General features: G+C 37.4%; 1 protein-coding gene across 2 annotated transcripts; it reads right to left on the bottom strand.

The window, feature by feature from the left end:
- Positions 1 to 9,781: 9,781 nt before the first annotated feature.
- On the bottom strand, positions 9,782 to 22,311 carry LOC134241768 (tetratricopeptide repeat protein 22-like). 2 transcript variants are annotated; one of them, XM_062723789.1, is made up of 3 exons: positions 22,233 to 22,311; positions 11,369 to 11,986; positions 9,782 to 11,023 (listed from the first exon to the last, which is right to left on the bottom strand). In XM_062723789.1, exons 1-3 carry the CDS (start codon positions 22,267 to 22,269, stop codon positions 9,789 to 9,791), a joined length of 1,890 nt encoding a protein of 629 aa, XP_062579773.1. In that variant the 5' UTR covers positions 22,270 to 22,311; the 3' UTR covers positions 9,782 to 9,788. The 2 variants fall into 2 exon arrangements, with proteins under 2 accessions (XP_062579773.1, XP_062579772.1); XM_062723788.1 differs by having other exon boundaries at positions 9,782 to 11,986.
- Positions 22,312 to 24,273: the final 1,962 nt, after the last annotated feature.

The following is a 24,273-nucleotide window of genomic DNA, read 5'->3' as shown; positions in this document are numbered from 1 at the left end:
AATGACTTTAAGCAAAGTCGCAACCCTAACATTCATATATATATGAAAAATTTCTTTATGAAATAAATAAGCCGTAAACTATAATTTGATTAAAAAAAAATTGATTTATTTCAGCTGTTAAATTTGATTATTTTCATATGGAGTTCTTCTTCTTAAGAAGAGCAATATTGTCTAAAATGGCCACGACCCCCCCCCCCCGCCCTCTTAAGCAGGGTTGCGCTTACAAAGTGTTCACCCATAAAAATAAAGAAATTAAAATTTCTTGCAGTGACGTAGCATCGTTTTTGAAAGGGGAAAGGGGGGCAGCCAGAGAAAAAAAAACTTACGTACCTGCTAAAGTTTACAAGTAAAAAATTGCCGTAACACGAAACCATTATTTTGGGGAGGGGGGGGGGGGGCTTTTTAAAGTTCCAACTTCTTTCGGTACAATTTTCCCCCATATAATACTACATGTGCATTACTCTAATTTCACTTTACTGTATCACAAAGCGGGGGTAGGGGCAACCGGCCTTTCAATGCAAATTTTAAACAATAATATTGCTACGTGCCTGTTTTAGTAATATGCACATCTATACATTGTGTCCTAAATATCTACAAAGTTTCCTGAAATTTTATGCAGCTGTTTAAGAATAATTACGTTTATAAAAAAATAAAGAAATAAAGAAAGGACTGGCGGACTAACTGACGTGCCAAAGACATAATACCACTCGCAACTTGTTGTTATAAAAGTAATTTATAATTTCTCTCTACATTTAAACACAGTTTCAGACTTTCTAGACGATATCCTAAATAGCCATTTACTCTTGATAATACAATTTTAAGCCCGAAATTAACAAGATTTTGAAAATAGGCAGGGTCACGGGTAAAATCAATATATTATACTAAATAAAATCTTTATCCTTCCTAGTCTATAATTTATGGATTGTAACAAACTAACAGTTTTGCAGATAAATATGAAATAAACTACGTAAAAGACAAAGTTCGAATCGGGCAGAGGTGATAAACTTGCTTGATTTGAATATTCTGCAATCCAACAGACAATTCAAATCAATCGAGTTCAACGCCTGTAGAAACGAATATAAAAGGGCCAGATGGTTGATAAAATATACATATTGGTTAAAGAATGTGTTTAGAATTAGGGATAGACCAATGCTGGAAAGTGTAAAAATACTTCCCAAAAGTGAGTTCAAATCTTGCGCCGTAGATTGCACATTATTTGCATTTAATATGAATCAAAGACTAATATACAAAACCATAAAGCTACAGTTTTGCAGCTACGTTTTGAGTATCTCGTACGTACGACTTATGTTGTTCGTACGACTTATTATGTCGTACGTACGACTTAATATCTCGTTCGTCAGACTTAATATCTCGTTCGTACGACTTATTATGTCGTATGTACGACTTAGTATCTCGTACGTACGACTTAGTATCTCGTACATACGACTTAGTATCTCGTACGTACGACTTATTATGTCGTTCGTACGACTTATTATGTCGTACGTACGACTTAATATTCTTATTATCTCGTACTTACGACTTTGTATCTCGTACGTACGACTTATTATCGTACGAACGACGTAGTATCTCGTAAGTTCAAATTATTATGTCGTTCGTACGACTTATTATGTCATACGTACGTTCGTACGACTTAATATCTCGTTCGAACGACTTATTATGTCGTACATATGACTTAGTATCTCGTACGTACGACTTAGTATCTCGTACGTACAACTTATTATGTCGTTCTTACGACTTATGTCGTACGTACAACTTAATATGTCGTACGTACGACTTATTATCTCGTACGTACGACTTATTATCTCGTACGTACAACTTACTATCTCGTACGTACGACTTAGTATCTCGTATGTACGACTTATTATGTCGTTCGTATGACTTATTATATCGTACGTACGACTTAATATCTCGTACATATGACTTAATATCTCATTCGTACAACTTATTTTGTCGTACGTATGACTTAGTATCTCGTACGTACGACTTAGTATATTGTACGTACAACTTAGTATATCGTACATACGACTTTTTATGTCGTACGTACGAGTACGTATCTCGTACGACGACTTATTATCTCGTACGTACGACTGAGTATCTCGTACGTACGACTTATTATGTCGTATATACGACTTAATATCTCGCACGTACGACTTAATATCTCGTTCGTACGACTTATTATGTTGTACGTACGACTTAGTATGTCGTTCGTACGACTTATTATGTCCTTCGTACGACTTAGTATATCGTACGTACCACTTGTTATCTCGTACGTACGACTTATTATGTCGTTCGTACGAATAATTACTTTGTACGTACGACTTATTATGTCATACGTACGACTTATTATGTCAAACGTACGACATAGTATCTCGGTAGTACGACTTATTATCTCGTACGAACGACTTATTATCTCGTACGTACAACTTACAATATTTTTTTTTCAAGTGGCAGCAATACGCTTCCGTAGTTGTCTGATTGGTCAGAAAAATAATTACGTTTACCTGATGTCCATTTATAGCAATTTTCGGTTATCATTCTTGACTTCCATATTTGGAAATCGTCCAGACCTGGTAAAAGATGTGTATAGAAAACTTGAGCATTTCGTCCTCTGTAAGAATTTTTGGGTGGTTAGTAACATGCAAACACAATGAATTCAAACTCAGAACTACAGTTTTTCAACTTTATTCCAAGTACGTGTATACCATCAAATTTTCTGTCAATCACTATTATCTCAAACCAATCAGTTAATCATTCTTTTATCAATATTCCGACACCACCCGAAGGTTTCGGTGCATTTACATGTAAATGTATATTTAAAGCCAAACCATTATACCCTGTATATTTCAATAACAATTCCTTCTTTTAAATGTGTTTCACTAACGGCTATATTACATCATAATTTAGTACAAAAATTATTTGATTTCTGAGTTCACCACTTTCTATTGTCCAACCACAGACATTTGAATAACCTAATTTTAGACTGTCAATATGTCGGGAAAGTCCCAACAGGTGGTCCTCGCGATTTTGATCATGCGAGTCAGGTGAGTTGGTTTGTTGTAAGTTTTGAATTTCACGATTCTTCTGTTAGATGTTAGGCAAAATTGGTTGCCGTTTGGAATCTGATTCAGGATAGTTATACGTTAAGCTCTATCAATGGCTTATTGTATCCGGCAAGCCAGCGCGTCCATCTCATCCCAATATCACAAAAGCATTTTCTCCCTAAAACACTCAAATGTCAGATAGCGATTTTCTTTATAATTTAAGCATTATCGCTTATGTTCAAATCGACAGTCCGAGCCCGATTGTAATATTTTGTTAGTGGATCCAGAAAATTTTCCCTAGGAGGTGGTGATTGATTGATTGTATACTGTTTAACGTCCCTCTCCAGAATATTTCACTGATATGGAGACGTCACCATTGCCGGTGAAGGCTGCAAATTTAGGCCTATGCTCGGCACTTACGGACTTTGAGCAGGGAGGGATCTTTATCGTGCCACACCTGCTGTGACACGGGGCCTCGGTTTATACGGTCTCATCCGAAGGACCGCCCCATTTAGTCGCCTTTTACGACAAGCAAGGGGGTACTGAGGACCTATTCTAAACCCGATCCTCACGGGGTTGTTCAAATCGCAATGGGAAGAGGTCCGAGGCATAGTGTTAGTAATTTTACTATGTCAGTTTAAATAAATTTGAATTTTCCAGGGATCCGAATCCCCTTTGATCCATGCATGCCTTACCACAATACGTGCTAGAGTAATCCGAAATTTGCCTAAATTTTTGAGTTGACCTACTTTCGATCTCTCTCTCTTTCTCTTTACATACATGTATATATCTTTCCAAACTTTAGCTATAGCATTTAGAAATATTTAGTGCTCTTGTTTTTATAAATTTACTTTATGTATAGCACATAGGCGTCGGAACCGGGGTGGGGATTGCTATATTACAAAGATAAACATCATAAAAGTATTAAACATTGTTGTGTAGGTTTACCCCCTCCCCACTTTCAACAGGCACGTTGCACGTCAAAGAAGGGTAAGTGGTAGTGTTTGAAAGAAAAAATGGCACTGCAAGAAGTTCGACCCCCCCCCCCCTACACACACACACACACAAATAGGATTTCCTGTATGGACAATAGACACATTTTCCCTTATTTTTGTTTTGCTTCAGATTTTCATGTTCGATTTTATTTCTCTTTCACTTACCCCCCCCCCCCCAACACACACACACATTTATCAAATTAAAATTTGACAGGATTACGTTGTGACCCTAGACTCTAACAAATCTCCTTTTTAAAGACTTTATTTTCATGGCAATAAGCTGTATATTGGTATCCGTGATTGAAAATGATTCCTTGAAGTTATTACGTTTTGAAATACTACTACAAAAATTAACTTGTCTTTATTAGAGGATTGGGAGTAACTTTAGTTACAGAAATTGCTTTGCTATTAATAGCCCTTTTTAATAAACTTTTGGTCAGAAAAATACATGTACCTTATTTATTCATTGAAAAGAACTTAACAGAAAAAAAGTCACACTTTTTGGCATTTATCATTCTAAGGTTATGGTGAAATCAATACAAACCTTACCTTTTTGACTATGTAGAATCGTGTCATTTTCTTTTTTATTTAATTCTCCAAACCTCATTATGAAGCATAAATGAACATAATTTGAAAAGTTGTGAATAAAGTGCAAAACATTTAATTTTATTGAAACCGTCATTAAAATCAACTTCCACCAGTATTTTCAGTACTTTGATTAGTAGAGGAATATCGATTGAAATATCGAGCCCGATGCTAACAAAATTGTTTAAGCGATAAATTTTATAAACAAAATCTGTTACGCGAGTGCGCTGACGCGCCGAATACAATTAGCCTTATCATTTTCTCTGCGTGTGATTTTGAGAATCTAATTTTGATGACCGGGTTTTCCGAAACCTCTGTTCTTTAAACGTGTCGTCGCAACTACTTGGACAGAATCACTTAAGTGTCTAGTCATATCGTCTGCAATCTCAAAAATGTTCTCATCCTCACACTGCATAACGTTATTGGCGATTATCGTGAGCTCAGGATCACAAAGTGTGTTCGCATGATTTTTCTTATTTGTACCACTAGCACATTCTTGTTCGTATTCAAGTCGTTCTAGATTCTCAACCTTTTCTATTCTTTCAATAAGCGTGTCAACAGACCGTGACAGCGAATCGATTTGTCCCTGATGTCATTGCTTTAAAGAACGAGTGCACTTCTGGGTAAAATGTGAAAAAAATGAACTATCAAATTAAGCAAAAATTTTCATCCCAACTCATTAATTGATATCTAAACCGTACGATTCAACAAATTTTACCGCTGAAATTCACGAATATATACTGAAAGGAAAAAGAAACGCAGGGTAGCATAATATTCGAAATTTTTTTGACCGCATGACCGAAAATTACGAAAATTGGTCAGATGAGAAATTTAATTACTATGCACCAAAATCAGTGTTCAGAAATACTCAACCGTAAAAGTATGACGTCACATAGGGAAAACGCTCAAAAGCCCAAAACACATGCAATTTGATGACGACGAGTTTGTCAAGAAATCTTATTGCAACATTTGATGCACCTGTGGTATACACATTATTTTTCAATATTTAGAGACGATATGAATTTCTAGCAATCTTGGTACAGTTTACGGAAGTTCAATGGGGTCTGGTTTTCGAATTGCCTAATTAATGAAAAAGGCAACAATGGGTAACTGAGCAGTTTTTTGTAAATTTTGCCCGATAAAACTTGTTACCCGTTGTCAGAGAGGGGCTGGAATGGTTTTCAGTCAACCGTGACGATGACGTTTACGCGAAACAGAGTCATGTTATGAACGGGTTATTCGTTCTGTCATCTCTTAAATCGCCACCTTTCTGCCACAAAAACCGCCTTTTATACCAAAGACTATTATAATCATTATATTCACACGACAAATGAAAGAAAACAATTCCGCAATTAGGTTTTTTGAGACAGTCAACTTACTAATGTGTTCCTCTCATTGGCGCATGCGCGTCATGTGACTAATTTTTTGGCGTGGTTACCCATGTTTGAAAGATAAACACTCTAATGAATTCCATGCATTTCCTATAGCGAGTGAGAGTTATTTAACTGAATGACCCATGTTGAATCCACGTGTGGAATGAATTATTTAAAATATTTACAGTCACGTGAGTTCTACCAAGGTCAAACTTTGCAGATATTTAGGTCACAGCATGTAGATGTGCATTTTACCAGGAAATTCCGATTTCTTTATTTTTTCCGAGAATTTCCGCACTTTGAGTTGTAGGGGAGCGTGGGGTATGTGAGCTTGCTCACTTTTTCTTTCATTGTGGCTTCTATTTCACAAAGGATGGTACGAATGGCCGTCTCATCAACTTAGGATTTTCCACAAAGTTGTTTTCGTTATCCTGATCAGACGTTCCCAAAAACCTCTATGCCATGGTGCACCTTTAGGTATGAACTTCCATGTAATATTTAAGCCTGTTTCCTCCATGATGATTTGTTGTGCAAATGGTGTGCGGCATGTTTTTGTTTGTAATGAATCTTCTGAACGCCAATACGAATGTTTCAGTTGAGAGATCCTGAACAGGTTCTAGATGAACAGCTCTGGTTGTTGCACATGTAAACAGACATATTGTAGATCTTTTTGGTTTGTCTATTTACTTTGACATTAAGGGGTCCTACATAGTCTACTCCAGCAATCGAAAGGGTATGCAGTCTTATACACGGTCATTTGGAAGTGGTGGTGGATCCGGTAATGGAAATGGTTGTCCAATTACCTTCTGACATGGAATACATTTCCTTAGAACTTGGCTAAAGCTCGCTGGTATCCAAAATGACTGATGAATTTCTGTGATGGTTTGCGAACATCCTGAGTGTAGACATCTTTTGTGGATATCCATTATTATCATTTCAGTAAATTCGTGTTTCTTTGGTAACAGTACTTGATATTTTGCCGAGTACTCTAAAGAAGAATTGTCAATTCTACCTTTACAGCGTAATAAACCCTTTTCGTCTCGATAAAGTTTCAGCAGTTTCTGTAGCGATGTTTGTTGTTTATCCCCATTCATGGCAGTAATTTTTGTTTGGAATTCGTTTATTCGTTTTGTTGTACATCTTTAATCCAGAGTACTATTGATTCATTCATTTCATCTAGTTTAACAGATAAAACAGACCTTTTCCTTTGTTGATTGTTGCGTTCACTGGAAGATTTGCAGAAATCTCAAAACATAACACGTTAACTCTGCACGGTTTCTGTAGACTTCTGATTCATGATATGTTTATGATGTTGCTGACACCAAGAATGATGATATTCTTCGATCCATCCTCCAGATTTACTTTGTCTGTAGATGTTGTAAAAGCAGAGGTCCTGGACACTTCCCACTGAGGATATTGCGATGGTTCTGTTAACCATGTAGGACCACTCATTCAAAGTTTGTTATCTTTAAATTGTTTGTGCGAGATTCCCCTTGTTTGAAGATTTGCGGAATTGGAGTTAGTTGGAATGTTTTCCATGTATGCCCTTTGTTGATTCTTCAAAGAAAGAGTGAAAACAAAGAAAACAGAGAAAAAAACAAAGGAAAAAGAAATTCGTTTCGTTTTTCTTTATTTAATAATTTCGTTTTTCTTTATATATTAATTTTGCTTTTCTTTATATATTAATTTTGTTTTTTTTTATATATATATATATATATTAATTTCGTTTTTCCTTATTATAATTTCGTTTTTCTTTATTTAATAATTTCGTTTTTCTTTACTTAATAATTTTGTTTTTCTTAATTTAATACTTTCGTTTTTCTTTATTTAATAATTACGTTTTTCTTTATTTAATAATTTCGTTTTTCTTGATCTAATAATTTCGTTTTTCTTTATTTATTTTTGGTTTGCACTATTGGGCTTCTGTAGCTTTTCTTTTGGTAATGAATTGATTCATTTGCTTTCACGGCACCAAATGTTGAGAATTTAAGGCCAATGTAAAAAACCTCTGTATTGTATAGTGGTTTATTTTGAATATCTACATGTTGTATGCATATAACGTCATAGTTACGTCTATTGTTTGAATTGTAGAAGGCCCTGGTGAAGAATAGTACTTTGTACTCATCGGGTTACCTTCTTTAAATAAAGTATTATTATTATTATTAAAGCATTATGACGTCATAGTTCAGTAAAAGTCATTTACATTAATTATAATATGATTATATTGATCAAGGTAAATTATGTAGAGAATAATACATACCCTTTTCCATATCACATCCTGTATCAGCCCGAGACACCAATATCAGCCAGAGGGCCGAAGGCCCGAGGGCTGATATTGGTCGAGGGCTGATACAGGTTGTGATGTGGAAAAGGGTATGTTTTATTATATTTATTACATACTTAGTAATAAAATACAGAACACATTAAGTTGAGAAGAAAATAAGTAAATAATCATGCATGGACTTCTTACAGAAATATACATGATCCATTGTCTCATACGATTTGGGTTTGTTTCTACTTCTATTTCAATGCACTCGATCCGTAATTTAAAATAATCTATTACATGTATTTGTAAATTAAGATTAACCTTATTTTCAAAAAGTTAAAATCAAGAGAATATGAACCCACCAAAAATTGTATACGATCACAAGTACTGTTTTTGTGGTTTAATTTACTAAGGGTGTGATATTGACATCACAATAGCCGTATCAGCCCTGCAGGGCTGATACGGCTATTGTGACGTCAGCCATATCGCATATGCAAAAAACCTGTATTTATTACTAAGTGTGTAATAAAACATTTATAACAACCCCCATCCCCAAATATTTCACTCCATGACTTTGCGGACGGTTTATCAGAAATATAGTTTTAGGGAAAAAATTCCCCGGGGTTGCATGGTTTTCGTAATACATGTTTGTGGAATAAAAAAGGGTGATTTATGTGTTAAAAATGTCATTTCATCATCTACACTATGAACATACAATGTTATTAATATAAGAAGAAAAAGTGCTCCGTGATTTCCTGGTTTAAAGTGACAAAGATATATCAATAATCAAACCTAATTGTGATCTCCATCCGGGTTTCTGTTGATGATATTTACTTCAAATTGTGGGGGTCGACTGAGCTAACCGGATCATTGGGATTAATAATTACAAGAACTCTTGGTGGCGATGCTTGTGAGAAGACCTTATTTTGGGTCCCAAAATATTAAAAGACATACGCAACGTAGTTTGAACTTTTTTGTCTTTCCCATCGAGTTGAAGAGTTCCCATTCCTGAAGGAATTGTGTGCTATATTTAGTGTCTAGATATAAAGTGTTGAACATTTCTTCTAAAAGAATTTTTTATTAAAGAAACGTGTAGAATATATGTTTACTATGTTTTATATATTTTTCTTTGAATTAATTCAAGAATTTTGGATATGCATGCTGATTTTTTTGTCTATGAACATCTGATGACACTAAAACTAAGAATATATTGAAAAATTATCAGTAGGTAAGGTACGCTGCATATGTCATTAATTTGCATTTTCAGAAAAGTTTAATCTTAGATCTATGTTGCCATGAGGTGGGCATCGGATGACGTTAGGCATGAATTTCATTGGTAAACTTAATGCTCTGCCGTTGCACAACAAGCTTTCAAATCATTAAACCTGAAGAGGTGAATATCTGTTTTTATTTCACTGTTGGTGAGAAATAAAAATTGTATGAAATCTTTTTTAAAACCTTTAGTCTTTAAAAAAATGCAGCAATTTAAATTAATTGCTTGAATGAATCATTTTGACTCTATTGCTCGTATTAGTTTATTCCAATTGCAGTCATCTATAGCATTTAAGTATGTAATAGTTTTCAACACTGGATGCATGCCGTTGATGGTTCGACATATCGGAACCACAATTCGCTCCGAGTTTTTGTCTTTCATTCTAAGTACAGCATGAGCTAACTCAAAATTACATTCTGGATAATTTTCAAACTCCTGGCGCAGAATCACAAGTATTTTTGGACAGTTTTGTATAAAAGAGACCCTTTCAAAGAGCTCTTTAGAACCTGGAATCATATCTCTTTCCGCTACTGCGCCTTTATATCCGTAGGATACTTCAAGAGTTTGCAACAACACGTGACAAACCCAATCCCTATCAGGTGGTGAAAATATTACGTAAAAATCAAAAGGATATCGTAGACTTCGAGGTTTAACTCGTGGTTCAGGAAAAAATGAGAGTTGTCGTTTGGTATAACCACCACCACATTTCGAACATATATTTTCAATTTGTCGTTTAAATTTGTCTCGATTATGAATTAATTTTACATTTTCTTCGACCAAAGTCATCCATTTTTCTATTTTTTCAGGTTCTACTGTAGAGGTGATATAATCGGATAGGCTCTTTCCATCAACAAATAATGTTGGTTGACTTCTGTAATACTTAAAGTAAGCTGTCAGGAATAACATCTCTTCTTCAAAATCCTTGATAAAGCCTTTAGTTTCATTTTCCAAATCGCCATGTTTTCGTAGTTCCACGTCGTAGAGGTATGTCATTTCATCTAATGATTTATTCAATTCTTCCTCCGTTTTTTCTGAATTTTCTCTGCAACTTTTGTAGAACTGAAGAAGAGTTTCAAATAATAAGCGAAAGCTCTGTGTTGCTTTGTCAGGAGTTTCAACTTCAATTGCTCTCTTAAAACATTCAATGGCTTCTCGCACTTCTCCAATCTCACGCAAAAATTCTCCATAAGCACTATGAACTTCTGGTCTTTTCTCTTGCCAAAGGTTTTGAACAGCGCGCAGAAAATAATCAGAAGCTTTTAAAATACAATTTTGGGCAGTGTCTTGATCGCTGTCTTTACACAATTTATATTTTGAATGATAGGCTTTGGCCAACTCACACCAGTCTGTAGGAATCCCATTCCAGGAACACGACCTCTCCCAGTCACAAATAGCCTCGTCAGTCCTGCCTAAGTTTGACAGTACTTTAGCTCTTAATGTCAGGGAATACCAGTTTCCCTGGCTATTATCTATAGACAGAGATTGGTTTAACTTATCTAAAGCTTCTTCATGTCTTTTCCTTGACATTAAAAAAATTGCATATTTATTTAATACTTCATTTGAAGGTTGGAATTCTGCATGGTCTTGCGACTCATCAACGGACCCGCACCGTACGGCTACTTTGAAACATTTCTCGGGATTTTGCAAATATTGCAATAAATTTAATTTTTGGAGATGGGTTTTTATATCATCACCCTTATGTTCAGCGGTTTTAGATAAGAAAATTCCAAGTTTTACCCATGATGCCGATACAAATTCCTTAATAAGTCTGCCATCACCTTCGTATTTAATAACATCTGCAAATAATTGAGTACCTTTCATGAAACATTCTTTTGCCATATTTTCTGTTCCTGTTCTTTTGGGACACTGTGCGTAGAGGCGACTATATGTTACGCCGAGCCAATACTGTATTTCAGTGATATATTGATGACGATTACTACTTTCCAACTTTAATAGACTTTGGCAAAAAAGTTCTTTTGGAAGAATATTTCTATCTAAAATGTCTTTTTCAACATAACAATCAAATAAAAGTGCAAACGCTTGATCAGCTAGAACTATGCCTTGGCCCACCGAGTCGTACATCGATAATTTAGATTCATATTCTGATACTTTTGAATTTATCTTCAGCCTTTGATAAACAAAGGCGAGATTCGCAGAAGCAGTTAGTGATTTTGAATCATTTTCAATAACTTCTTGAAATGTTTGAATAGCCTTTGAAAACTGACTATCATAAAAATAGAAAGCTCCAAGCAGGTTTCTAGATGCTTGGCGAGTGAATCCTTCTGGGAAGTCTCTAATAAGTTTCTCTGCCACTTTGATCCTTTGTGTCAACTGATTGGCGGGTGGGTTTTGTGAAGCAGTCAATGTTATATGAAAGAGACCTGGCCTTTCTCCGCACTTTGTCAACATAGCTTTAATGGTAGGTTCTTCGACTGAAAAACATAAAAGGAAATTAGTCTCCGACTTTAAGTTTTCTAACTCCAATATGCATTAAAATATCATCTGACTCACTTAGGGGATGATCATTTGATTCTGAAAAGGGGGTTGGCAATATTTTTCGATTCAGATTACTTATTTTCATGTTGGTGAAGGACAGATTATTTATTTCCAGTAGGGTCAAAGACAAATTACTTACTTTCCTCTTCACTAAAAAAAAGTCTAACGCGGAAATTAATCATCAAAGTCAACAATTCTAATACGTGTGTGTGTGTGTGGGGGGGGGGGGGGGGGTCAGGGACTGGTTTTTTTTCCCTGTCCAGTCGAGGTCAGATTTTTTTTTACCATTCTCCAGGATAGATTATTTATTTCCAAAATAACAATGACAGTCCCCCTCAGAATCAAATGGTCGTCTCCTAAGGTAAATTATAGTATTTCGCTCTATTTTCATCCTTTGTCAATCGTACGTCGTAAAAAAAATTTTTAAAAATATTTTTTCAATCTTTTAGAAGAGTAAATGGACTAATTTTAATTAAACCAGAGGCAAATCAGCATCCCTACTGCGAAAACTTGAAGTGTCAGCACTGAAACTTTGTGGAAACTATTAGTAAGCTTAAGTTTTTAAGTTTAGTTGTGTTTCAGCTATCTTTTCGTAATTTTTTCATTCATATTGAGACACCACCACTTGTTGGTAGTACCGGTAATAGGGGCTGATTAAATCCTGCAATCTGGTCTGTTTTGCACTGGGGGATCTCTTCATACCAGCACCTACTTCAACACGGGACTTCGGGTAAAGCGGTGTCATTTGAAGGACTGTTTTTCACGTCCTGCAGTTGGATTTGAGCCCGTGACGTAAGATTCAACACTATACTCCGCGACTCTAGAGCAAGCGCTCTTACCAGAGCGTCACGCGGCCCGATGACATCCCAGAAATAAACTGGCTTCTAAACCCTTAAAGCTGAACACTACAAGTGAAAATGCATAGTCTGTCATATTTCCCGTTCATCGAAGCTATCTCATACAACCGCAATATAAGGAGCAGATTTCTTAACATTTAAATGTATTTCGCTTTAGAGGTTCGATGAGTGTAGACGTACCGTGCAAGAATGAGAAGTTTTCAGCTTTAAATTATAAAGAAATTGAAGTCATTTAAGTGTTTTAATGTGAGGGAAAAAAAAATACTTTTGTGATATTGGGATGAAATGGACGCGCTGGCGCGCCGAATAGCCTTTTTCAAGGAGAGAGGGCTACTTATTGTCAAATTAATATTCAAACTTCGAACAATTCGCGAAAACGAATTGAAGGAGGGGGGAGTTAATTAAGAAGACTAGTGTAAATTCAGATTTATCTTTATCGTTGTCCTTTGGATTTGAATGATTAAAAATTAACAAGGGGTAAGTTTAGGTACTAAGTTAAATTTGTATAACTTTTCGTACTCAGATAACATTATCACGTTCAATAAATTGAATTTATTTGTTCAAGACATTTTCATTTTTTAAACTAATGCCATCTTCTTTGAGTATTCTATCGAAGAAATTCATGTACCTACTGTAGTGTGGTATGAGTGTGTTCAGGTACGAGTTGACTTGACACCGTGTGTGATGCGCATGAGCGAGGAAGTTGTCGTCTGGTCTGAGTGCCTGGTGGTGTGTGGATTCCGATTTGCAGGAAAGATTGCACATTTGGTTATAATATTGTAAGTCTTGTGTGATTAATACTGAATACAACTATAAACGATTACCAGCGTTGTCAGTTTTTACATACAATACTTCACTGGCGCTGCGAGCAATCGATTCTGCACGAAAATTTCTGTGTATTGAATTTCGTTGATATTTTTTCCTCGTGGCGGGAATCTGTCAAAGATTGATTTAAATTTGAATTGAATTAAAGCCTGGCAGAATTATGTTTTTTGTGCATTTTGATAAACACGTGATAACTTAGTATATATTGTAAAAGATATTTAAATTTGAATTGAATTAAAGATATTGAACACACACAAGTTTGTTTGTATATCCCCCCTACCATTAATATGATGTCAAAACACAGGAAGAGTCCATTCAAAATTAACATAAACACCTGTGCCTATGAAAATCTAAGAGTCCTACCAGGTGTGGGTCAGGTCATAGCTGACCGTATATGGGAACTGAGAAAGCAAGGCCCAACTGACTTGGAAACATTTATGGGTATACCTAAACTAAGGGTCACACCAGAACTAGTTGAATGTGTAGATTTTCTACCACCTTTGTGCATAGACCATAGCTACGCCAAGCCCACAAGTGATGGTATGGAGGATTACTTCACAAAGTTCCAGGATTACGAGGATCATGGTGAAGTAAATACAGAGTATAAGACGAGTGACAGCACAGCAAAGCCGTCTACTCACCCTCAACACACAGCGACCCCTTTGTCGGAACCCAGAAGAACTCCATCATCAGGTGAAAGTAACCGTGCAGTGCACGCATACAGTGATGAGTCAACACCTACTCAGAAGCGTTATATACCTAACAGTATGCGACCACCTTCCAGCCATGCTTACTACAGATCAGGAGAGCAGGAAAATTCTTCGCATGACAATGAAGTGCACCGTCCAGTTCCAGACCATATCCGGTTCCAGACACCTATGGTACAACGACGTACATTGCCTTCACCTCAGTTGTCGCCAACTTTCGTAAGACGTCAACCAACAGTCTCCGAGAGCCAGGGGCGACACGAAACAAAACCTGTGTATCTGCCCAAAGCCTTGCGGTATGATGGGACTACTAACTGGGAAGCCTTTTTTGTGAAATTCAACAGATATGCAGATGTATCCCACTGGACAGCTGCAGAACGCAAAGACCAGTTATGTTGGTGTCTCGATGGAAAAGCCAGCAAGTTTTATACCAGTATTGTGAACAGAGACTACGGCATAGACTATTTTGAGTTAGTTCGCAAGCTAGAAAAGCGTTTTAACTTTGTGGATCTATCAGAGACTCTTCAAGTCCAGTTTATGGGAGCCCATCAGAACACAGGAAAAAACTTAAAGATTGGGCTGACAGATTACTTTTCCTAAGCTTTTCGTGACCTGCCAGAAGAACACGTATACTCGCAAGCTGTATGGAGATTCTGTCAGGGATGCTGTGATAAAGAGGCTGGTCAAAATGCTTCAATGTCGAAACCAAAATCTATTGAGGACGCCATAGACAAGATCAAGTGGTACCAGCACACTACCAAAGCTATATATGGTAAACCCATTAGACGTCGAGAATTTTCTGAAGACCCCGAGCACGAGATTGATTCTGTGAGAACAATTAACGCAGCAGTGAAGAGCGATACAAATTTTTCTACGCCAGCACATCAATCAGATCAGCTAAAGTCTATGGAGGAACAGATCAAGATTCTTGTGGACAACATGCAAATTAAGCAACATGGAGAATAAACGGAAAAGAAGACCACAAAATACGGAGACCCGTACATGCTACAATTGTGACAAACCAGGGCACCTAGCAAGAGATTGCAGAAAGCCTAAGAAGTTGAGGGCCCAGAATCAAAGCAGAAGTCAGAATACAAACGGGAGTTCACAATCTGAGACGAGATCTTTAAACGAGAGTGGGCCGGGTCAACAGGCGTAAATCCGACCCGTAATACTACAAAGCGCCTCAAAAAAAATTGTGCAACAGAAGAAACGAGTCAGAAATCAATAAGACATACATCAAGAAAACACAAGAAGCATAGAAGACCTAGACGGAAAACATCAAATAGAAATCATACTTCCAATTCTGAAGATCATAGTGCAGACGTAGACAAAACAATGACCATTCTACAGTTGGGATCAGCTTCTATGCTGAGATTAAATGTAAAAGTGAACTCTACAGACATTACTGCAGTAATAGATACGGGAGCAGAAGTCACTATTATCTCGGATCGGGTATATGAAAAGATGCAGATCAAACCACCTGTTAAGAAACGCACAGTCATGTATGGTGCAGGGCGTGATATGAAAATGGATACATTCATCATTGGTCCAGTTGACATCAAGATAGGAGCCCAAAGCTACCCATCTGAAATATATGTAGCACCTATGGATGATGACATACTCCTAGGCTTAGACTTCATGCGGGAAAACAATGTTATACTAGATTGCAGTAAGAACCAGTTCTCCATTAACTCTGAAGTTTTGCAAATGTCATATGGAAAGAGTCGTGAAGCTCCAACAGTTGCCAAAGTAACAGTGCCTGGTAAAACTGTAATTCCGCCAAATTCAGCCATACATGTCAGTGGTAAACTATCTGAACACATTGATGGAAGCTACGTTATAGAGCCTGAGGAAGATATTCCTGTTATGATGCCACGATGATGTGTGTACTCTAAACAGAACTCACCTAGGCTATGTTTAGTTAATGCCAGTGACCGGTACTTTACCATCCGAAAAGGCACGTTAGTGGGAGAAGCTTTGTCAGCAGACCCAGTGATTGTTGTACCAGAAGCAAAACCCCAAAGTGAAGGACCAATACCAGAACTTCCAGAGCACTTGAGTTCCCTGTTCCAGAAATCCGTTGCAAAGTCAGAGCAAGTTATTGATGAATCTACTCAAGGAATATAAAGATGTTTTTGCTGAGAATGATTTTGATCTTGGCACCTTTACAGAGATAGAACATTCCATAAACACTGGCTCTGCATCACCAATTAAGCAGAGCATGAGACGTACTCCATTAGACTTTGTGCTGGACAAGAGTCAACCTCAGAAGAAAATCATTAACTCTGTAACAAAGAAAGATGTTTACCCTTTACCTCTAATTGAAGAGTGTATTGACACATTGTCCGGAAATGAGTGGTTCGTGATGCCAACTCAGCGTATATCAGATAAAAGTAAAAGATTCTGATAAGGAACAAAACAGCCTTCATAACAAAGTATGGGTTATTCTTTACCGGGATGAGTCACCTGCATAACCTGCAAACTAGTCTTGCGCGGACTGACATGGAACATTGTGTTAGCCTTCCTGGACGACATCCTTGTGATGGGAAAATCATTTGAGGATCACCTGCATAACCTGCAAATAGTCTTTGATAGATTTCGTCATTACGGACTAAAGCTAAAAGCCAGGAAATGCCTTCTATTCCAGAAGGAAGTAGAATTCCTAGGCCGGAAAGTAAACAAAACAGGATTACCTATAGGGGACGAGTATGTCGAAGCTGTGAAAGATTGGAAAACCCTAGCAAAAACTAAAGAAATTGAGAAATTTCTGGGTTTTGCAAATTACTACAGAACATTCATCAAAGACTATGCCAAGATAGCAGCACCCCTTAACCGGCTTACGGACAAGAAGCGGTATGTGTGGGGACAACAGCAGCAAGACGCCTTTGACAGTTTGAAATTGTCACTTATAACTACTCCAGTTCTAGCATTACCAAACTCTAAGGATTTATTCATCCTAGACACAGACGCGTCAGACTTTGCAATAGGTGCAGAACTCATACAGGTGCAGGAGGATAAAGAGCGCGTTATTGCGTATGGCAGTTTTAGTCTCACCCCAGAGCAACAGCGCTATTGTACAACAAGAAAGGAGTTACTTGCGATTGTCCGTTTCACCAAACAATTCAATCATTATCTGTTGGGCAGAGAATTTGTTGTTAGGACTGACCATAGCAGCCTTACCTGGCTCCTCAATTTTAAAAACCCACAAGGTCAGTTAGCCAGATGGCTTCAAGTCTTAAGTCAATACAATATGACTGTTATTCACAGACCTGGCAAGAAGCACGGGAATGCGGACCCGCTTTCCCGTATCCCTGACAACAAGCCATGTCCTGATATGAAGGTGGATATAGACCCAACCCAACTACCCTGTGGAGGATGCAAGTATTGTACTAGAGCACATAAAAACTGGGGAAAATTCACTGAAGATGTGGATGATGTCGTTCCCCTGGGTAGGACAGTAGAAACAACTGAAGTGCATGCTGCTTTGTCCTGGTTATTTAACGAGAAGGAATCCGACGACATGGAATTGGTTTTTCAAGAGTCAAGCTCAGACTTGCATCATACATCGTTGGAAATTTCCTTTACAGACCCAGATAAACCTACTCTCATTAGTATGGAAGAACAACAGTGTAATCAAGTCCGCACTGCTTCCCGTACTAGTGGGTTTGCAGGCATTGAATATTCACCCGAAGAACTGAAAGAGTTTCAGGAAAAAGATTCTGATCTTAGATTGATACTTCCTTATCTGGTGTCAAATGAAACCCCATCTGAAGATGAAATTTTTATAAGCAGCAAGGCAGCAAAGAAATACTGGGTTAATAAAGAGATGTTTTTCATTGATGGTGAGGGAATACTGCGCAACCACCCAAAGAATGGTGGAGAACCAAGACTTGTGGTGCCAAAAACCTTGGTAGATGAAGTACTAGGACTATGTCATGACTTACATCAAGGTGTGTCAAGAACATATTTACGAGTGAAAGAGAAGTTCTATTGGTATAGCATGAATCAGTCAACCAGAGATTTTGTAAGGACATGTGACATTAGCAGTAAACACAAAAAGGCCAACAGAAAAGCAAAGTGTCCCATGACAAAATACCAAGCTGGAGTACCAATGGAGAGAGTTCACCTTGATTTCTTGGGTCCTTTACCCGAATCTACCTCAGGCAGCTCGAACATTTTAGTCATGGTGGACCAGTTTACCAAATGGGTGGAATGTGTCCCATTACCATCACAAACAGCTGAAGTCACAGCTTGAGCTGCCTTAAATGAATTTTTTGCTCGATTTGGTTTTCCCTTCAACATATTCACTGACCAAGGGAGAAACTTTGAGAGCAGACTCTTCAAGACCATTTGTGACATACTTCAGATTCATAAGAGTCGTACAACGCCGTATCGCCCTTCAGGAAATGGGCAGGTCGAGAGATTTAATAGGACACTTATGGATGCTGTACGCTGTTTTGTTGACAAGTCACAAAATAATTGGGGATGAACATTTACCTCAGCTTGCAAGTGCTATTAGATCATCCGTAAACAGACACACTGGTTTCACACCAAACAAACTTATGTCAGGCCGAGAAGTGAGCATACCCGCTGACCCAGTTTTTCGACCACCTGAAACTATTGCATCCAGTGACCATGAGGATTATGTGTCAAGATTACAAGAGTCTATAAGAACAGCTCATGAGGTGGCCAGAGATGTATTGAAGACGCATCAAGTTCATATGAAAAGAGATTATGATGTCAAGATACATACCAGAGAATATGCAGTTGGTGATCTCATCTATGTGTTGGATAGCGCCAAAACTAAAGGTCGTTCTAAGAAACTAGATCCACCCTGGAAGGGACCTGGCATTGTTGTTCAGAAAATATCTTCATACCTCTACAAGGTTAAACTTCAGAATACAGTCTTTTTGTATATGTGACAAACCTGATGACGGACGTCTTATGATACAGTGTGACACGTGTGATAATTGGTATCATGGAGCATGCATCGCAATCACTCAAGAGGTAGCAGATACCTTGAAGACGTATATATGTCCAAGGTGTCAAGTATAATATGTCTTGTACCTTTTACTAATGTTATGTTTGTGTTCAATTTTATTTTAGGTACAATGGAAGAATCTGACAGAGAGTATATCACGGCAGATGAAGCCGACATCTCTGATTCTGACGAGTACCTCACAGATGAGTACTGCCATCAAGAAACAGACGAAGAGTCGTCTGATGTTGAAGAGGGCCTACCACCCTTTAAGCGGCGACGGACAGGTGATGCGCCGACACAAGAACTTTCACCAGATTTGGAACCTGCCAAGGAACAGACCCAGGAGCCGGGACCGTCCACACAAAGACAGATACCTAATGTACGGGATAAACGATCAGCATGCCCTGTTCCTGGATGTCATTATCGCTCTAAGCACCTCAAGCATCATGCTTGGGAGTATCATCTTCCTAGGTTGTTCTGGGATCGCCCCTGGAACTCTTTGGCAGCGCTGCCGGAATATCACACTTTGAGAGCATCGTGTTTAAATGTGTTAGGTCAGTACGTCTTGGGACCAACTGCGACAATCGACGAGTTAGTGGTGCACGTCAATGAAGAAATCCCACTGCCCCGAGAATACCCAATTATGGGTAGGACATTTGTCCAGATGGGTCAGCTGACCCGTACGATGCGGTGGCCCTTGATGAACCGCTTCACTATGAGTCCAGTAAACAGCCCAGCGGTATTACTTCACTGGAGAATTCTTATGTCCCTAGTTTGTAACTAGAGACGTGCATACAAGAGGTGGGGGAGAAAGGAGCTCGCTGAGCTCGAAGAAAGGTCAGAACCAGAAGGTCACATGGAGTCGGAGAACCACAGGAGCCCAACAGACGTGTTGAAGAACATGATGAGATCGAGTGGGAAGTTCTGGATGAATGCGGTAGTGAAGAAGATGTAGCAGATAAAAACAGCGATGGAGATAGCAGTAGCGAGGAAGAGGACACCCCTTATGAAGTTATTGTCCTCCAAGCAGGTTACGAGGAAAACTTCCCAAGCCTAGGAAAACGGAAAATGGGAAGTAGTATTACTCTATTAAAAGGATCGATGAACATCATAGTCGACACGGGAAATCCTTCAGATAGACAATACTTACTATCCCGCCTCAGTGAACAGGGTTTGGCAGTTGAGGACATAGAATGCTGCGTGACGACTCATTGTCACTTAGACCACATGGGAAACTTGAATGTTTTCCCCAATGCCTACCATGTTGCAGCTTCTCAGATGTGTGTTGGTGATCTACACCACTTCCATGACTTCAAGTTGTCATTCTGGATCGATGATCAGAGAGAAGTCGTACACACACCAGGACATACGTCAGAAGACATCTCCGTGCTAGTCCATGCATCCCAGATGGGAACAGTAGCTGTCGTTGGCGATCTTTTCCACAGGAAGATGCATCAATTTGGAGGAAGTACAGTAGGAACGGGAACGACCAGGACAAGAATAGGAGAAGATCCTTGAGGTAGCAGAATACATTGTCCCCGGCCATTGTCCGATGTTTCGAGTTCCGGGACGAGAGTGGAACATCATATAAACTATGTTGTTCTATATTGTAATAGATAATTGAATCCTGATATTGTTCATTTTAGTTATAGTTGTAAGTATATGCAAGAGATGCGGCAGGATTCATTATGTCTAATAAGTGTTAGAATTTGTGATGATTCTTTTGTATCATTCGTCATTCATAAATTGCCATATAATTGTTCTATATTGATTTCATATCTAAACTTTTTTAGCCTGTGTATGTGCTATTATTATATGTAGTTTGAGTGATTGGATGGAAAGTCTCATTATCAATCATTTTTTTTAGTTATATTCATACTGTTGATACAATGGTAATATTTATCATTGAGATCTCATAGTGAATTTAGAAATAATTTGTATCTGGATTCAGCATGGTTTATTGTATGTGAACTCAGGTAAAATGATTTAGAGACTGTATGTTGTGAACATTATCTGAATTATATGTAATACCACTGCTGATATTCAGTTTATCTGCTTCTCTATATTATAGAATCTTTAAGAATCACTGTTTATTTTCACAATCATATAAGTGTTTGGTTGATATTTACATAAGGTACAGGAGTACCTCCCTCTTTTTCAAAAGGGAGGGGAGTGTAGTGTGGTATGAGTGTGTTCAGGTACGAGTTAACTTGACACCGTGTGTGATGCGCATGAGCGAGGAAGTTGTCGTCTGGTCTGAGTGCCAATCGCATCATCTCGGGTCTTTCCGTCAGAGGTCGGAAAGCAACCTCGAATGTATTATCTTCACCGGATGTTAAAAATTTATACATCTTCCTGTTTATTCAAATATAGGATAGACGGATTTTGAAGTCCCTTCTATAGTATATTCGAAGTAATATCATTGCATTGTATGAAGTTAAACTCCATATTCCACAGATGAAAGGTCTCTATACATTTATTTCAAAGATCGTGAAAAGGGGGAGTTGTAATGGCGTCTTCATAGTACATTCGAGGTCGTTTTTCCGCTAGTCGGAAAGGCCCGAGAAGTTGCGATTGGTCTGAGTGCATGGTGGTGTGTGGATTCTGATTTGCAGGAAAGATTGCACATTTGGTTATAATATTGTAAGTCTTGTGTGATTAATACTGAATACAACTATAAACGATTACCAGCGTTGTCAGTTTTTACATACAATACTTCACTACATATTGACATTAACGTTTTTTTAAAAATCTTAAGTTCTTCAATAGACCGGGATGAAAAAATGGTTATTTTATTCCTGATAATTACCTTCAAAATATTTTCCCGGGATATCCGACAACTCCATTTTTAGAAAAGAAGCAACAAATTGACAATGTTTTCTCGACTGCAGCTTCAAAACCTGTCCGCTGAAGTGTAAAAGAGGAATTTTAAAATAAAGTAATAGTCACTTAAATATGTACATGTTCATCTACAAGATACATGTACAGTGTATATATACTTGCATATATAAATCACTGAAATTGGCTTTTTACCTAATTTTTGCTGCAAACTAATCTTCATTCGGTGTGCAGATAACTGATATCTACAGATGCATGTACTTTTCAAAGTTGTCTTGGCGAATAATCATGCTGACGGGAGAAAAATAGTTTTGAAAAATCTTTCACTGCCATTGATCTTTATCATTACATGTTTTCCTTCCTCTGTGAACTAATATTGCCGGAAGGTTTGTGTAAATACAGCTATTGAAACACTTTGACATTGAAAAGAAAATTCAGGAAACGGAAATGAAACCTCGAAAAACTATAGTCAATAATGATAAATTCTAGTTTTAAATACAAGTTGATGTACATGTACGTTGTACTTTGAATATAATTTGGATTTTAGGGGAAGGGGATGTTGGTCTAAAAATCTTACGTCCGACTTATATGCGAGCCTTATTTTGAATAGAGAAATATATGGATCTGAGGGTCTTATAACTTGAAAAAGAACAATACCGTTAATTGGAAATTATATCCAAGTCATTTCTAACTATAGAAACGGAAGCGGCAAACCACGACCAAAATGTTCGATCCTCTCTCACTCTGGTCGTGCATGAATGAAAAAAAGTAAACTTCGTAGCTTATTGAAATATTGGCCAATGCAAGTGAACCATAGTCGGAATATGAACTTTTACGCGACCTATCAATATCACAGCTTGCCATATGTGGTTGTGTGGATAGATGTTAATGAGTTCATTTCTGAGGAGGGGGGTACTGAGTCTAATTTGGAGATAAATACCTTGTATTATTATTACACTATGGGTTAAAATTCATTTTCGAAACAAGTGCTTTAAATTTGTATAATATCCTCAAATCCATATATTACCCTATTCAAAATTAGACTCGCATATAACGCCGGCAAAAAGATTTTTAGACCAAAATTCAACCCCACCCCCTGCCCCCAAATTGTATTCAAGCAATTTTAGCTTATCTTGTTGACCCATGCCATTTTTCATTTCACATCAAAAAGGCCATGACCTGGCTTGCAGAATAAAACATGTTCTATATACAATATCATTTTTATGCTTCCCATATGAGCAAGTTTTAAGAATCCATTTATATACTTAGAGATAAAGTTCAAAGGTATCTTTTATTATACACAATTGCCTGAATGGATGATACACCTTGGACGTAGAAATTGCGTATTTGATGTTAGCATAAAAGAATCTTCTATATTGTGGAAAATTTTGAAATATTAGTGGAGATTAATGCAAAAATTCACACTTTGTAAGTTTACATTTTATTCCCCTCAAGTTTATTCATGGTCCAAAGTGTCAGCCGTCCACCGTCAAATGGTAAAGTTCCATCATTGGTAAAAACATTTTCCACTGGACTTAAAAACACCAACATATTTATACCCCCCGCTTGAAAAGCGGGAGGGTATATAGTAACCGTTATGTCCGTCCGTCCGTCTGTGCGTCTATCTGTCCGTCCGTCTGTTACGCTTTGGGGTACCCACCCAGGTAGCACAAAACATTTTCAAAACATTTTATTGGTGTTGTAAAAAGGTTTTTCCGAAACATTTCAGACTAAACATTTTAAAAACATTTTTAAAACATTTCCTCTTCTCTTTATAACATTTTTAAAACATTTTAAAAATGTTTTCAAGAAGCTTATGATTAAATCCTTTTCGAACATTTTTCTAAAATATTTTTGAAACGTTTTAAAAATGTTTCAAAAGGTAATGTTTAGCTTTCAAATATCAAAGATTTTTATATTACGTTTTAAAAACGTTCTAAAAACATGAAATGAAACATTCCTTTTCCATAAATCTGAAACATTGCATGAATACGTTTCTGAAACATTTGGAA

Source organism: Saccostrea cucullata, unplaced genomic scaffold (assembly GCF_032062105.1).
Source record: "Saccostrea cucullata isolate Sc308-1 unplaced genomic scaffold, CSIRO_AGI_Scuc_v1 ctg7186, whole genome shotgun sequence".
Lineage (NCBI taxonomy): Eukaryota > Metazoa > Mollusca > Bivalvia > Ostreida > Ostreidae > Saccostrea > Saccostrea cuccullata.
Note: the sequence above shows the minus strand (reverse complement) of the source record. Positions and strands in the feature narration are given on the sequence as shown.

Excerpts from the sequence above, each read along its gene's own strand:
- LOC134241768 (XM_062723788.1), bottom strand. The coding sequence starts at position 22,269 with ATGGAGTTGTCGGATATCCCGGGAAAATATTTTGAAG. Across the intron at positions 11,987-22,232 it reads CCCGGGAAAATATTTTGAAG|TCGAAGAACCTACCATTAAA; the intron begins GTAATTATCAGG and ends TATGTTTTTCAG.